General features: G+C 33.8%; 1 protein-coding gene across 1 annotated transcript in view; it reads left to right on the forward strand.

The window, feature by feature from the left end:
• Ptprd (protein tyrosine phosphatase receptor type D) overlaps positions 1–13,099 on the forward strand; it is a 382,192-nt gene that overhangs the window by 200,239 nt on the left and 168,854 nt on the right. Inside the window, exons 6-7 of the mRNA XM_076845982.2 lie at positions 562–831; positions 3,745–4,326. Coding sequence (XP_076702097.1) covers positions 562–831; positions 3,745–4,326 — 852 coding nt within the window. The remainder of the gene's footprint in view (positions 1–561; positions 832–3,744; positions 4,327–13,099) is intronic.

Consider the following 13,099-nt stretch of genomic DNA (forward strand, 5'->3'; position numbering starts at 1 on the left):
TTTGAGGCTGCATCCACTCTGAATCTGAAAGCAAATAAATTATACTTTCAGTGTATTCTAGGAGATGTTTTCTAGAGCTGGGATGTGACAGTGTGGTCCCACACATACATTCACATCAACTGGAAATGCACAGCGCTAAAGTTGGCTTTAGTTGTCAACTCAGATGCTGGTGACCTTCCAGCCCCTCTTTCTGCATATACATGCGTGCATATAACCGTTTTTATATGCATGCATGTATATGTTTCTGTGTTGATCTTATGCATGATATTTGTGTATTGTTAGTTTGTAGATAGTTTTCGTGGGGCCCTTGTAGGTCTGAATCAACTTTTGTATGAATGTGTCTAAGTTATCAATGATTAAACTAAATAAATTCTTCTGTGCATACACACACCATACTTGTATGGTCTGTATTATCCACAGCTTTTCTTTGTTTTGTTTTTGAACGGTCCACGATATGTTTCAGTTGTTTAATTGTGTCTGTACTGTGCATGTGATGTGTTTAGCAAGCCGCTTTCTTCTTGCCTTGTATATGTTACCATCTTCCTTTGTGTTTTATTCCAGTTCGCCGTGTCCCACCAAGATTCTCTATCCCACCCACTAATCATGAAATCATGCCAGGTGGAAGTGTTAATATCACCTGTGTGGCAGTGGGGTCACCAATGCCTTATGTGAAGTGGATGTTGGGGGCAGAAGATCTGACACCTGAAGATGATATGCCAATAGGAAGAAATGTCCTAGAACTGAATGATGTCAGACAGTCAGCAAATTACACCTGTGTTGCTATGTCCACACTGGGTGTCATTGAAGCAATAGCACAGATCACTGTCAAAGGTATGCTCAGTAGTCAGGCATTGAAAATCTGGGTACACAAAAGGTACCTGACTAATGTCCCTAGAAAAGCTGTTTTCAGCATTATGAATTAAATCAGTTCATTCCTCTGTTTCAAATGTGTGGAACCTAATGGAATTATATAGTATATATATACCTAGATAAGCAAATTCTTTCTTAAAAATATTGGCTCACAGGCAGAGCACTTACCTAGCATGTGTGAGGCACTGCATTAGATTCTCAGCACTGCATCTAAATAAATAAAGGTCCATTGACAACTTAAAGATATTGTCAAAATATTCAACAACAGGCACCCCCAGGCACTAACCTGGCAGAGTCAGGAATGCTAGACCTGGTTGATCATTATGGTAAGACTAGTTATTACTAGCCTCATACTAGTCTAGAGACTTGATCAGAGTCCCAAGAAGAATCCAAACAAGTGTTGTTAAATGTTTAAAGTTTCTGAACATAAGAGAAAAAAAAGAGCATTGAAATTAGCATGAGCTAATAAGAGGAGCTCTAATGGACCATACCACAAAAATCAAATGCAAGTAGCATTATCATCTGTTTTAGTTTTATCCTTCCATTTGTATAGATAAATGCTCATAAAATTGTTTCTTCTACTAAATACAACTAAAACACTATTTCTGACTCTTTTGAACTTAAAAAAAATTGAATGTGTGGGAGTATCAGTTGTTTTCTAGAAAACTGGGAAATGGGGTTATACTGAGGGTAACTTGTTTCTTGCAATGTCTAGAATTTTTGCAGAATGAACACAAATTATCTTCCCTTTCTTGAAAGTATAATTTAAGAAAATGCAACACACATTATAATTGGTGTCATTATCTCCAACTGAGTATATGTATCAAATCTATGCCATGTATAATCAATACTGTGATTTGAGAGTAAAAGTACACATTATCAACATTTATTTATTTATTTATTTATTTTTTTGGTACTGGGAATTAAACCCAGGGGCATTTTAAAACTGAGCTATATGCCCAGGCCTTTGTTTATCTGTTTAATTTTTATTTTTAGACAGGATATTAACAAGATGCTGAGGTTGACCTTGAATTTACAGTCCTCCTGCCTCAACACAATATTTACAGATATACACCACCTCGCCCAGCTATTTATTGTCACTTTAAAATAATGTATCATGTGTCCTTAAAATATTAACCATGCTCTTATTTATCCTACATTATAAATCCAAGACAATAAACACCACTTAGAAAAGCTAATGTCAGTTAATATTAGTAAATATAAGTTTATATAGTGATATTTTTTTACCTTAAATTCAGAAAGACAGGGGAAATCTGGATTATTCAGTTCTTTGAAAACTGTTAGGCTAGAATATTTGAAGAAATGTCTTATTATTCTTAGAAAATTCCCTTGGCCAAATATTATCATTCTGTAGCTCTTAGAGTAATATGTAAATATTAAATCACCTCTTTTCATAATAACCATTTGAATTTTAAATATTTGAAGGTTTGCTGAACACTTCAAAGAGTTCAAAAGCAGGAATAACAATACACTTAATATCTTTTCCACTTTTTTGTTGTTGTTGTTTTTCTGACTCTTGCCAATTCTCTGCCCTTTCTACCTCAAAAATGAATAAAACCTAAGGGTGAATCTTGAAGGTAAAATAATGAATAAACCAAAACAAAAGGGAGAGCTTGAAGATAGAAGAATGGGTACTAACTCATTCCTCAGACATTTGACAATTCTCACTTAAAACCCTGCTCAGTGTGGGGCAGTCTTCTAGGTATGGGGAATACAGCAGGAGGTTCACAGTACCAGCCTGTTGCTCTGGAAAATGTTCCATTGCAGAGGTGTTGCAAGAGCCACACAATGATCTGCTTATATGAATGTTACCTTCCTGGTTTTCTCTAAAAAGTCTGCTGGTAGAATTCCCCTTTTGCAATTGTGGTGTATAGTAAAGCATTTAAATAGAAGGCTACCATTATAGATGATTAATATCCTAAACAAGAGCATTTTGAAAAGGAGAAAATTTGATCTCTTAAAAGATGGATTTAAATGCAAATGTTTGTCATGTAGCTATAGTCTCAGATACAGAACATAGAATTTTTATTGACAAGAACATATTTTAGAAAATGACTTGTAAATATATCTTAGTTTCTTTATTTTTACAAACTACAAACAAAACCCATTGATTTGAAATTACAGTTCTTTTTAACCTCTAAATTTATTTTTTCTTTTCTCTTTTTGGGTAGTGCTGGAAATTAAACCCAGGACCTCACACATGCCAGAGAAAGACTTAACCCCAACCCTATCTCAAAATTCCTGGTTAGATCATTTATAAGACAATTTTTGTAATGTTCCTTATGACCTATGTTTGTAAAAGAATATGGGAACTTTTTTCATAGCAATTCTATTTCAGTATATTCTACCTTTTGTTCTTTTTCAGTGTTGATACTTAGTTGTATAATTTGTTTTTTGAAGCAAAGGAGACTAAATGGTCAAGCTTTTGGTGTAAAAATACTAATAACTGCATCTACATTTTTTGAGGATTACTAGATTAGCTCATTAATCTTCACAGCAAACCCATGAAATAGTTACTCAGCTGTTTAATATAGTTCCAGTAATGTAGTTTTCCCATTTTTCACATGAAAAAAAACAGATCAAGGAGAGGTTAACGAACATATCCAGGATCACTTAGCAAATCAATGCTGGATTTGGATACCAGCTCCAAAGTATGCTGTCAAACCTTACTGATAAAAATGGGATTTGCATCACCTGTGTATGTTTTACCACACTTCTGGACCACTTAGAAACTATCCTTTGCTTTAAGTTTAAAGCAAAGGATAATAATAATAATTTTATCATTGCAATAACTAAGCTTGTTGCAACATTGTGGAGAAGTCGGGTAGTCACTATGTTTTCTCTCCACCCAAGCCTTACCCAAACCTCCAGGAACTCCAGTAGTGACGGAGAGCACAGCCACAAGCATCACGCTGACATGGGACTCTGGGAACCCTGAGCCTGTCTCTTACTACATCATTCAGCATAAACCTAAAAATTCTGAGGAACCTTACAAAGAAATTGATGGGGTAGCAACCACACGCTACAGTGTTGCTGGACTAAGCCCCTACTCGGATTACGAATTCAGGGTTGTTGCTGTCAATAACATTGGGCGTGGACCTCCCAGTGAGCCTGTGCTAACACAGACCTCAGAGCAAGCACCATCCAGTGCCCCAAGGGATGTACAGGCACGGATGTTGAGCTCAACCACCATTTTGGTGCAGTGGAAGGAACCTGAGGAGCCAAATGGACAGATCCAAGGGTACAGAGTTTATTACACAATGGATCCTACGCAGCATGTCAACAACTGGATGAAACACAATGTAGCTGACAGCCAAATCACTACTATTGGCAACTTAGTGCCCCAGAAAACATACTCTGTCAAAGTCCTGGCTTTTACCTCAATTGGAGATGGTCCTCTTTCAAGCGACATACAAGTCATCACTCAGACAGGAGGTAAGTCAGGGTCAGGATGGGAAATGGGGCAGGAAGGAGGAGGTAAGGGTGAGAAGGTCACAAAGAAAGTATGATTTTAAGTTTTGAAAGTCAGAGCTTCAAATCCAGAAATTGTGATAAATGTCTAAAGAGGAATAGGCAGAGATGCCTGAAAATCAAAAACCATGTTAGACAGAGGTGTGTTTTAAGCATCATTTCTTTTTCATTTGTGTGAGAATGAGTTGAAGATTTTTCTGTATGAGATGATGAATGCCCTCTTCTTGCATCAATTCAAAATAAGAAAATTCTGCTACTTTGTACCAGTGCTTCTGATAGAATGGTTTCCAGAAATTCTTTAATTTGTATAAGATTGGGTGATTCAAGATAAACTTTAAACTAAAACTGTTCCGGGCTTTGGATATTTACATGACTTTTGCTTTCCAGGAAGTTACTTTTTTTATAAAAATCAGTATTATTTGAATGGTTGGAAATTTTTTTTCCCCTCGGTATGGTCCCCCAATAGATGAAAAAAGACAATTGAATTGGCAGAATCTCAAATCAATTTTCTGGGGCCTTATTCACCCATTTTATGAGGTGCTAGAGCAGACACCAAACTATTTTATGGAGAAAATATTAGCCCTACCAGTGGTTTTACTTTTCTGAGAGGATATCAAACCTCTGATATTTGACTCAGAGTATCAGTTTTGCCTTGAACTGGGAGTATAAATTATCTTTCTTCCGAAGCTTATTCTTCAGCATCAGATACCTGTTCATTTGACTTCTTATTGTGTTGGCACCTTGTAAACGTGCATTAATCTATGAGCATTTTGGCAGTTTGCCTTTGGCATGTTCTAGGAATCTGCACAGAACTGCATTATTGGAGATAGTATCTCTAATGTGTAGGTATAACTCACTGCTAATCTTGGCGATGGGTTAATACCTTCTCTCAGGTGTTAGAACTGGATAATACACTGTTATCTGGTTTCACTGGTACCCGTGTTTCATTGAGCCACAGACTTATTTTCGTGGCATGGAGTTATGAATCATATGACTCAGAGTGTTCACTATTTGTCCTTGGCACACAGTATCTCAAAGCATATTTATAGCCGGCCTGGTTTTATTTCATTTTCAGAGTGTTATTTGGTTCTCTCTGGCTTGTTCATGGATTTACTGTTTTCACTACTACAGTGAACCAAAACTAACTATAAAAAATGTCTTACTACAAATGTACCAAATATCATCCATGTCCCTTCCCTACTTGCCATTTGCAACTTGCCTGTATTTATTTGCTATATTAATATGCAGAAAAATATTATAGATTGATTTTATCATAAAAGCTTCTCATTAGAAAATGTAGAAATCTGTGAATTTTGTTCTGTTTTTTTTCCTTGACTAAAAGTAGTCAACTGAGATTATTTCTCATGATATTTTAGCTGATCCATGACCATTAAATGATGATAAGTAAGTATATGGGAGGCATATTCCACTTTAAGTTTTTCTAATTTTACAGCTGTGGGTTTTTGTTTTTTTTGTTTTGTTTTGTTTTGTTTTGTTTTTTGTTGTTGTTGTTTTAACATCCTTGGTGCTTGAAACTCAAGCTCCCCTTAGTTGGCTCTGTGACCTTGGAGAAGTTATTTCATGTGTTAATCAGCTTTCCATTGCTGTGACAAGAATATCTGATATAAACAACTTAAAAAGAGGAAATGATTTTTTTGGCTTATGGTGTCAGAGGTTTAAGCTCATGGTCCACTGTCTCCCTTGCTTTAGAATCTGTGCAGGGTGTCATGCTAGGGAGTTCATGAAGGAGCAAGGCTATTCACCTTATGGTGGCCAGGAAATGGAGGAGAAAGAGACAGTTCCAGTAGCTCCTTCAAAGGCATACAGCCAATGAAATGACGACTTCCTTCCTAAAGGGTCTGCAATCTCCATTAGCACCACCTATGTGGAATATGGGCCTTTCAGGGAGGATCTTTTTAAATTTTCTTTATTCATTTATTTATATGTGGTGCTGAGAATTGAACCCAGAGCCTTAACATATGCTAGGCAAGTGTTCTACCATTGAGCCACAACCCCAGCCCTCAGGGAGGATTTTAAGATCCAAACCATAATATATTCTCTCTGAATTTCAGTTTTCTTTCCAATAATAAGAAGCACCCTAGGCTGGGATTATGGATCAAAGGTAGAGTGCTTGCCGACCATGTGTGAGGCTCTGGGTTGGAACCTCAGCACAATAAAGATATTGTGCCCACCTATAACTAAAAAATAAATATTAAAAAAATAATGAGCAGCCTAAAGAATTTGGTGGTAGTATTTGTCTTCTACTGCTGCTGTAACAAAGTGCCACATACTGAGTGTTTTATATGGTAGGAATCAGTTGTCTCAGTTCTAAGGCCTAGAAGTCCAAAATCAAGTTTTCACTTCCTTCTGAGGGCTTTTAGGGAAATATATTTCATACCTTTCTCGTAACTTCTGCTGGTGTGAGGATAGTTCCCTGGCTTTGGAAACAACATCTGAGCTGTGTCTTCCTTTTCAAATGGTTTTCTCTTTATAAGCAAGTATGTGTTCAAACTTCCTTTCTATAAGAACACCAATCGTAATAGATAAGGACTCATCCTAATAGCCTCATATGAAATAACTAGAACTGCAATGATCACATATTCAATATTGTCACTGTATGATGTTCTGTGCATTGAGACTTCAACATTGAAATTTTTTGGTATAGTTCTGTTATAGTTTAACTATACCAGAACTGTAAGTTAGATAATGGACAGAAATATGCTATAATTTTATTAGACAATAATAATAATAATAACAATAATAACAACAGATAATTTATAGACTGATCACGATGCTCAGAACTTACATATATTCTCAAGACATGCACTTTGGATAGATGTGCAGCTATCATTTGATGATGAATAATTTTCCCAGACCAAAGAGGGGAAGAAGAAGATTTGGATACTTGTCTTCCATCATAAAGTTATTTAATGGAATTGAAGAATTTAATGCAGGGACCCTGGAAATTTTTAACTATCATTATCTTTCAAATTAAGAATTTCCTAATGACATAATTTTAGTGTTTTTGCCTAGTAGATGTTGAAAAAAATAGAGGAAGGAGAGAAAAACACAAATTATCATTTATGCCTTTAAGAATTATATGTAATTTATTTTTGAAATGTTTGAGGTGGCTGTTAGATTATACTAGATTAAAAGTTCATTGAAACATGGAGATATGAAAAAGTTTATTTGAAAGTTGTAGGAAGTAGCTTTTTTTTTGCTTTTTCATAAAAAGTTTGCTATACTCAGTCACTAAATTTGCTATAAGGTTTGTAACCACCAATTTAAACATAGAAATCTAGAGTATTGGGGCTGGGGTTGTGGCGCAAAGGTAGAGTGCTTGCCTAACATGTATGAGGCACTGGGTTCAATTCTCAGCACCACATATAAATAAATAAAAATAAACTTCTATCAAGTTCTATCAATGTTTTTTTTTAGTTAAAAAACATTAAAAAATCTGCAGTATTTTAAATCTTTATTTTCAAAAGACAGAGGAGGAGTTAGCTACCTATGAAACCCATGTTTTCCTGAAAGTATATTAAATCAAAACGTACAAATTCTCTGGACACATAAACATTGAATGACATACACTAATGTCTTCAGTCACAGGTTGGTGAAAAATATGGAAGTGATGTTTAAACAGTACATTTCAATTTTTTAAAATATTACCAGCAGGCAAAATATAACCCTGAATCAAAATTCACTGAAAGTAATATTATGAAAGGGGCAACTGAGTTGATGTGTTCCAAGGACTCTATTTTTGCAAGGGCTGATTTCACTTAATGGCACAATTTAGAAAATCAAGAGGAATGGGTCATGGATGTGTTAGAATAGTTCTCAATCTGTGTTTGACTCACTCTTTTTTACATTAAGGTGTTTCCAAGAACCTTCCATAATAGTCGTACCTTTAATGCTCATTGATTGAGAAGATATATGATGACATAGTGACTTGGGCTTGCCAAGATCAATAGGCTAAGAAAGCCCTCCAAAATAGCTCACTGATTTGATCTGTTCTATAGGCTTAATTAACAAAGGCCATTTGATGTTAGTGGACACCTGCCAAATACAATGATGTTAGTTCTGATGTAATTAATGCTGAGCTTCCCCTTTCTCTTTATTGCTGACTAGCTAATTCTTAGGATCATTGCTGTACAAGAACATAAAACAGTTATAAAATACTCCTGTAGAGAATATGAATATTTCCACAGCAATTTTATCTCTTCTAAGCCTGAAGAAATTTATAGTTCTAAAATGTGTGTGAATTTAAGTATGTTTTAATTACATACACACAAAAATGTGCATTTTTGATGACTTCTGTGCCTAACAGGTGCTCATTTCACTTTCTTATCTTTAATTCCTCACACTTGCATTCTTAGTTTTGTTACAATAAGATTCAGAAAAAACAGCACTTGAGAACAAAGTGAGTTTAAGAGAAAGTCATCACTTTGGATATATCTTAAATAATTCACATGCTGATTGATAGAAACTGAGGAATGTTATAAATTTATTTGCAGTGTTTATAGAAGTATAGAAAATCAAAAAAGTTTATTTTGAAGTGCCCTCAACAAAGCATTTCTCCTCAAGGGTGAATGTTAGTAGGGTTGACTATATTAAAATAATCTTTAAATGTTTTTAAAAATGAAAAGATTTTGGTTAAGATGATTTTTTTCTAGAAATAAGGATCAATCTTTCAAATTTTCCATAAATCTAACTTTTGGCAAGACTGTCACTTCCAAGTAGTTTACCTTGAATAGATGGGGATATGTGGCCACTAAGGAGGAAGACATTTATATTGTGCTATGAAGGTGTACTCAATTTTAGAAAACACATTCAGGAAAGAAAGGGAAATCCTGTAATTTTCTTATGTAGATAATAGGAATATTCTGTAACTATAGTTTACAGAAGAAGCACAAATAAAAGTCTGATAAAGAAATTTAACAAATTATACTTTAAATCTAATGCATTAAAGTAAATGTTTGATATTTATAGTAATTGAAAGCATTCTAAATCTTAGATCCCTTTGAGCATTCTTCAGAAAGCATATCTTCTATACATTTTGTAGATTATTGGAAAAAGTCTACTGATATCCGTGGGTACACTTTCACATGATAGTCCTGGAAAAGATAAAGAATTGCATATAGTTACCATATAAACAGTGATATCAAATTTAAGTATTTTAAAAATTTACTTAAAGTGCATTGTACATATTCTGGAAATTGGAAAAGTACTGAAATACAGACTGTGACATTTATAAATACTGTGTTTTAGATTTCCACAAAGGTATAAATCATTACATTGGTTATGTCAACAGGCCATATAAGCAAACTAGAAAAACACTGCTTCAAGTCATCAAAATTATGAGTCCAGTGTAACTGCTCCCTGAATCATTTCAGCAATGAGTATAGGAGCACTGGATGTAAATACAACTGTAATAAAATTTAACTTTTTCTTATTTATAGTTAATGACAGTTGGCAGTAAGATTTGTACAGATGCTTATATGTTAAGTACCTATTTTGTCAGTGATATATGTTTGGCACTTACAGATGATTCTTTGTTTTGAATTTGGTTTTACTACAACCATAATTCTGGCTGTTGCTTTTATTGTTATTATTATCATTTATCAATATGCTAGGTAAACACATTTTTAAATATGTACCTTGTTAAAGTATTAGCTCTTTTAGCAATAATAGGTTTTCTAGTATCTTTGGTAATATTTCATATTTATAACATGTCAAGATAAAATTGTAGTTTAGCAATGTAATATGTGACAGGCTTTATCTGGAGATATTACCTAAGTTTCACTCAAACATTGATCCCTTCTAATATATCAGCATTTCAAATGAAATAAAGGATTTTTCATGCATTTCTCAGTCTGTCTTCATCTTGTCACTGAGAAGCCTTCAGATATTTATGTAGAATATAATTGTAGTAATAATCAACTACTTGACATTTATCAATAGGATTATAATCTCATTTTTAAGGACTTGACAGCTCATATTTTTGTTTCCTTGTGGCTATCAGTAAGTAACCAAGAAAGAGCACATGAATGTACAGGACATCATGATTTTTAAAATGTAATTTTAAAGAAAAATTTGTACTGCATTTTCATTTTAGCTTTCCATATTTGATTGTACATTTTGCGCATGGTCAGTATTCTCACATCTTTTTAATGTGGAGAGATTATTTTCAATGTTCTAGATGCAGTCTGTTTATTTCCTTTTAAGTTTCAAGGATCTCATATTTTTATCATATAATTGGTGTTTAGTTAATCAGTGAGGGAAATGTTACAACACAGAAAAACTGGTAAATAAAGTACTCGGAGAAAAAAGTAGTAACTATAAAAGCAGTAACTATAAAATAATATAAATTGATCACCACACAATAATCTTGGGTGTCTTTACCACACCTCTCTCCCCACTGGATAGATATTCAAAACAAAAGTTGAATAAAGAATCTATAGAACTCAATAATATAATCAATAACTTAGACTTAACTGACAGATATAGAATATTTCAACCGGCATCATGTGGATACACTTTCTTCTCAGCAGCACATAGATTCTTCTCTAAAATAGACCATATACTATGTCACAAAGCAACTCTTAGCAAATACAGAAAAGTAGAGATACTGCTGTGTATTTAATCAGATCATGATGGAATGAAACTGGAAATCAATGACAAAAGAAAAAATAAAAATTACTCCAACACCTCAAGACTAAACAATATGCTACTGAATGAACAATGTGTTTTTGCAGAAGACATCAAGGAGGAGATTGAAAAATTCTTAGAGGTAAATGAGAACATAGACACAACATATTGAAATCTATGGGACACTATGGAAGCAGTTCTAAGAGGAAAGTTAATTGCATGGAGTTCATTCTTTAAAAGAAGAACAAGTCAACAAATAAATGACTCATAGTGGGGTAGGGAGGGGGAGCATGGGAAGAATAGATGAATTCTAGATAGGGAAGAAGGGTGGGAGGGAAAGGGAGAGGGCAGGTGATTAGCAAGGATGGTGGAATGTGATGGACATCATTATCTGAAATACATGTATGAGGACACAAATTGAGTGTCAACATACTTTATATACAAACAGATATGAAAAATTGTGGCATATATGTGTAGTAAGAATTGTAATGCAAAAAAAAAGTACATGTAAAAAGACAAAAAAAAGAAGTAGTAACTATAAAAGAATACAAATAAATGTAAAGTTTAAAGACTGAGAGCTTAAGATACACATATGTATATAAATATGCAAGACTGAGATCATAAGGGATATGTAAATATGCATATAAGTAAGTTTATATATAAATGTTCATAATTATGTATATGTTTTATATAAATATATATAAAACATATAAAGAAAAGCATGAGTATTAATGTAAAACAGAACCTCTGTAGCTTTAGTGTTTGGTATAATAATTCAGTTGACTGATGAAGAAACTATTCACTGTGTCTCCCAAGTGGTGCTAAGAAACCAAATGTGAAAGTCTGGAGTCCTCTAAAGTGTTTTCCTGTATATCTATAGTATGATCATTAAGACTACTTTGTAAGTAAAAATATATATCCATTCATTTGACAATCTTAGTTTTTTTCTTGAGTGCTCAGTTTTATGTTAGTTGTTTCCAATATAACAAAATGCCAATGAATGAAATCTTTATGTAGATCTTCAATTCCCAAGAAAGTTTGAGTAGCCCTCAAGCCTCATATAATAAAAAGATAATTTAAGCCATTTGATCCATATGTTGAATTTAGTCTACAGACAAATTTTACCCTATGCAGTTTTTTTTTCAAAATTAATTAATAATAAATCATTAAAAATTGGAAAATTTTGCCTACAAGATTTCTTAGCAATTTCTGTTGGAAAAAAAAATCAGACGGTGGGGAAAACTTGACTCATGTTGTACAAGGCAGACACCTGCAGGCACTGAATTTGACCTGTTATCCCTGATCAGGTGAGGAAGCTACTCTCCTGTTGGTTTGAGGCCCCATATAGTATGTTTACTCATTTAATTATTTGCCTGATACCTCTAGGCATGTGTGTTTCTACTACAAGCTTAAAATCTAATAAATGATTTTTCTCTCTAAACCTCTGCATGTTAGATAGAGAATCTTAACATCAATTCGTCTAGTCAACAATTACTTTGTCCAAGAGTAAAACAAAACAGAAATGACGGTTCACCCTCTGAGACTTTGATATGCTCATTTGATTCATTATTAAGAAGGAAGGGACTCCTAATAGAACCAAACGGAAGGTTGGACGAAGCTTGTGTCACTAAATAAGAATGAAACATTGAGACTAACTAGGAATTTGTTCAAGACAAATTAAAAACAAAAAGTAAACAGTTTAAATAAGAAAACTTAATTAGGTTTCCAAGATGTTTTCAATCAGTGTCTGTTTATTTTTAGCATTGGACAGGGAGGAAATTCATAAAAAAAAAAAAAACCTTTGTTTTCTTGAGAGTAGCCCTTCAATATTGTACATGGTTCTAATACTTGACATTGTACTGTATTCCACTTTGGTTTGAGTGATGAGTTAACACAGGCTTTCTTTCCCAGAATTGTGGAAATTAGGGGAAAGAAAAAAATAAAAGTAGAGAAATATGAGTAGCTACATACACATGATTGTTTGTGTATTTTTAGGCTGAAAAACTCTTTCGTCATCTAGATATTATAATCCAATCATAATTTTCCCATCTGATTTTTCCTGGCTTCCTTTGTTGATCCTGTTGTTGCC

The sequence above is a fragment of the Callospermophilus lateralis genome, chromosome 2, assembly GCF_048772815.1.
Source record: "Callospermophilus lateralis isolate mCalLat2 chromosome 2, mCalLat2.hap1, whole genome shotgun sequence".
Classification (NCBI taxonomy): domain Eukaryota; kingdom Metazoa; phylum Chordata; class Mammalia; order Rodentia; family Sciuridae; genus Callospermophilus; species Callospermophilus lateralis.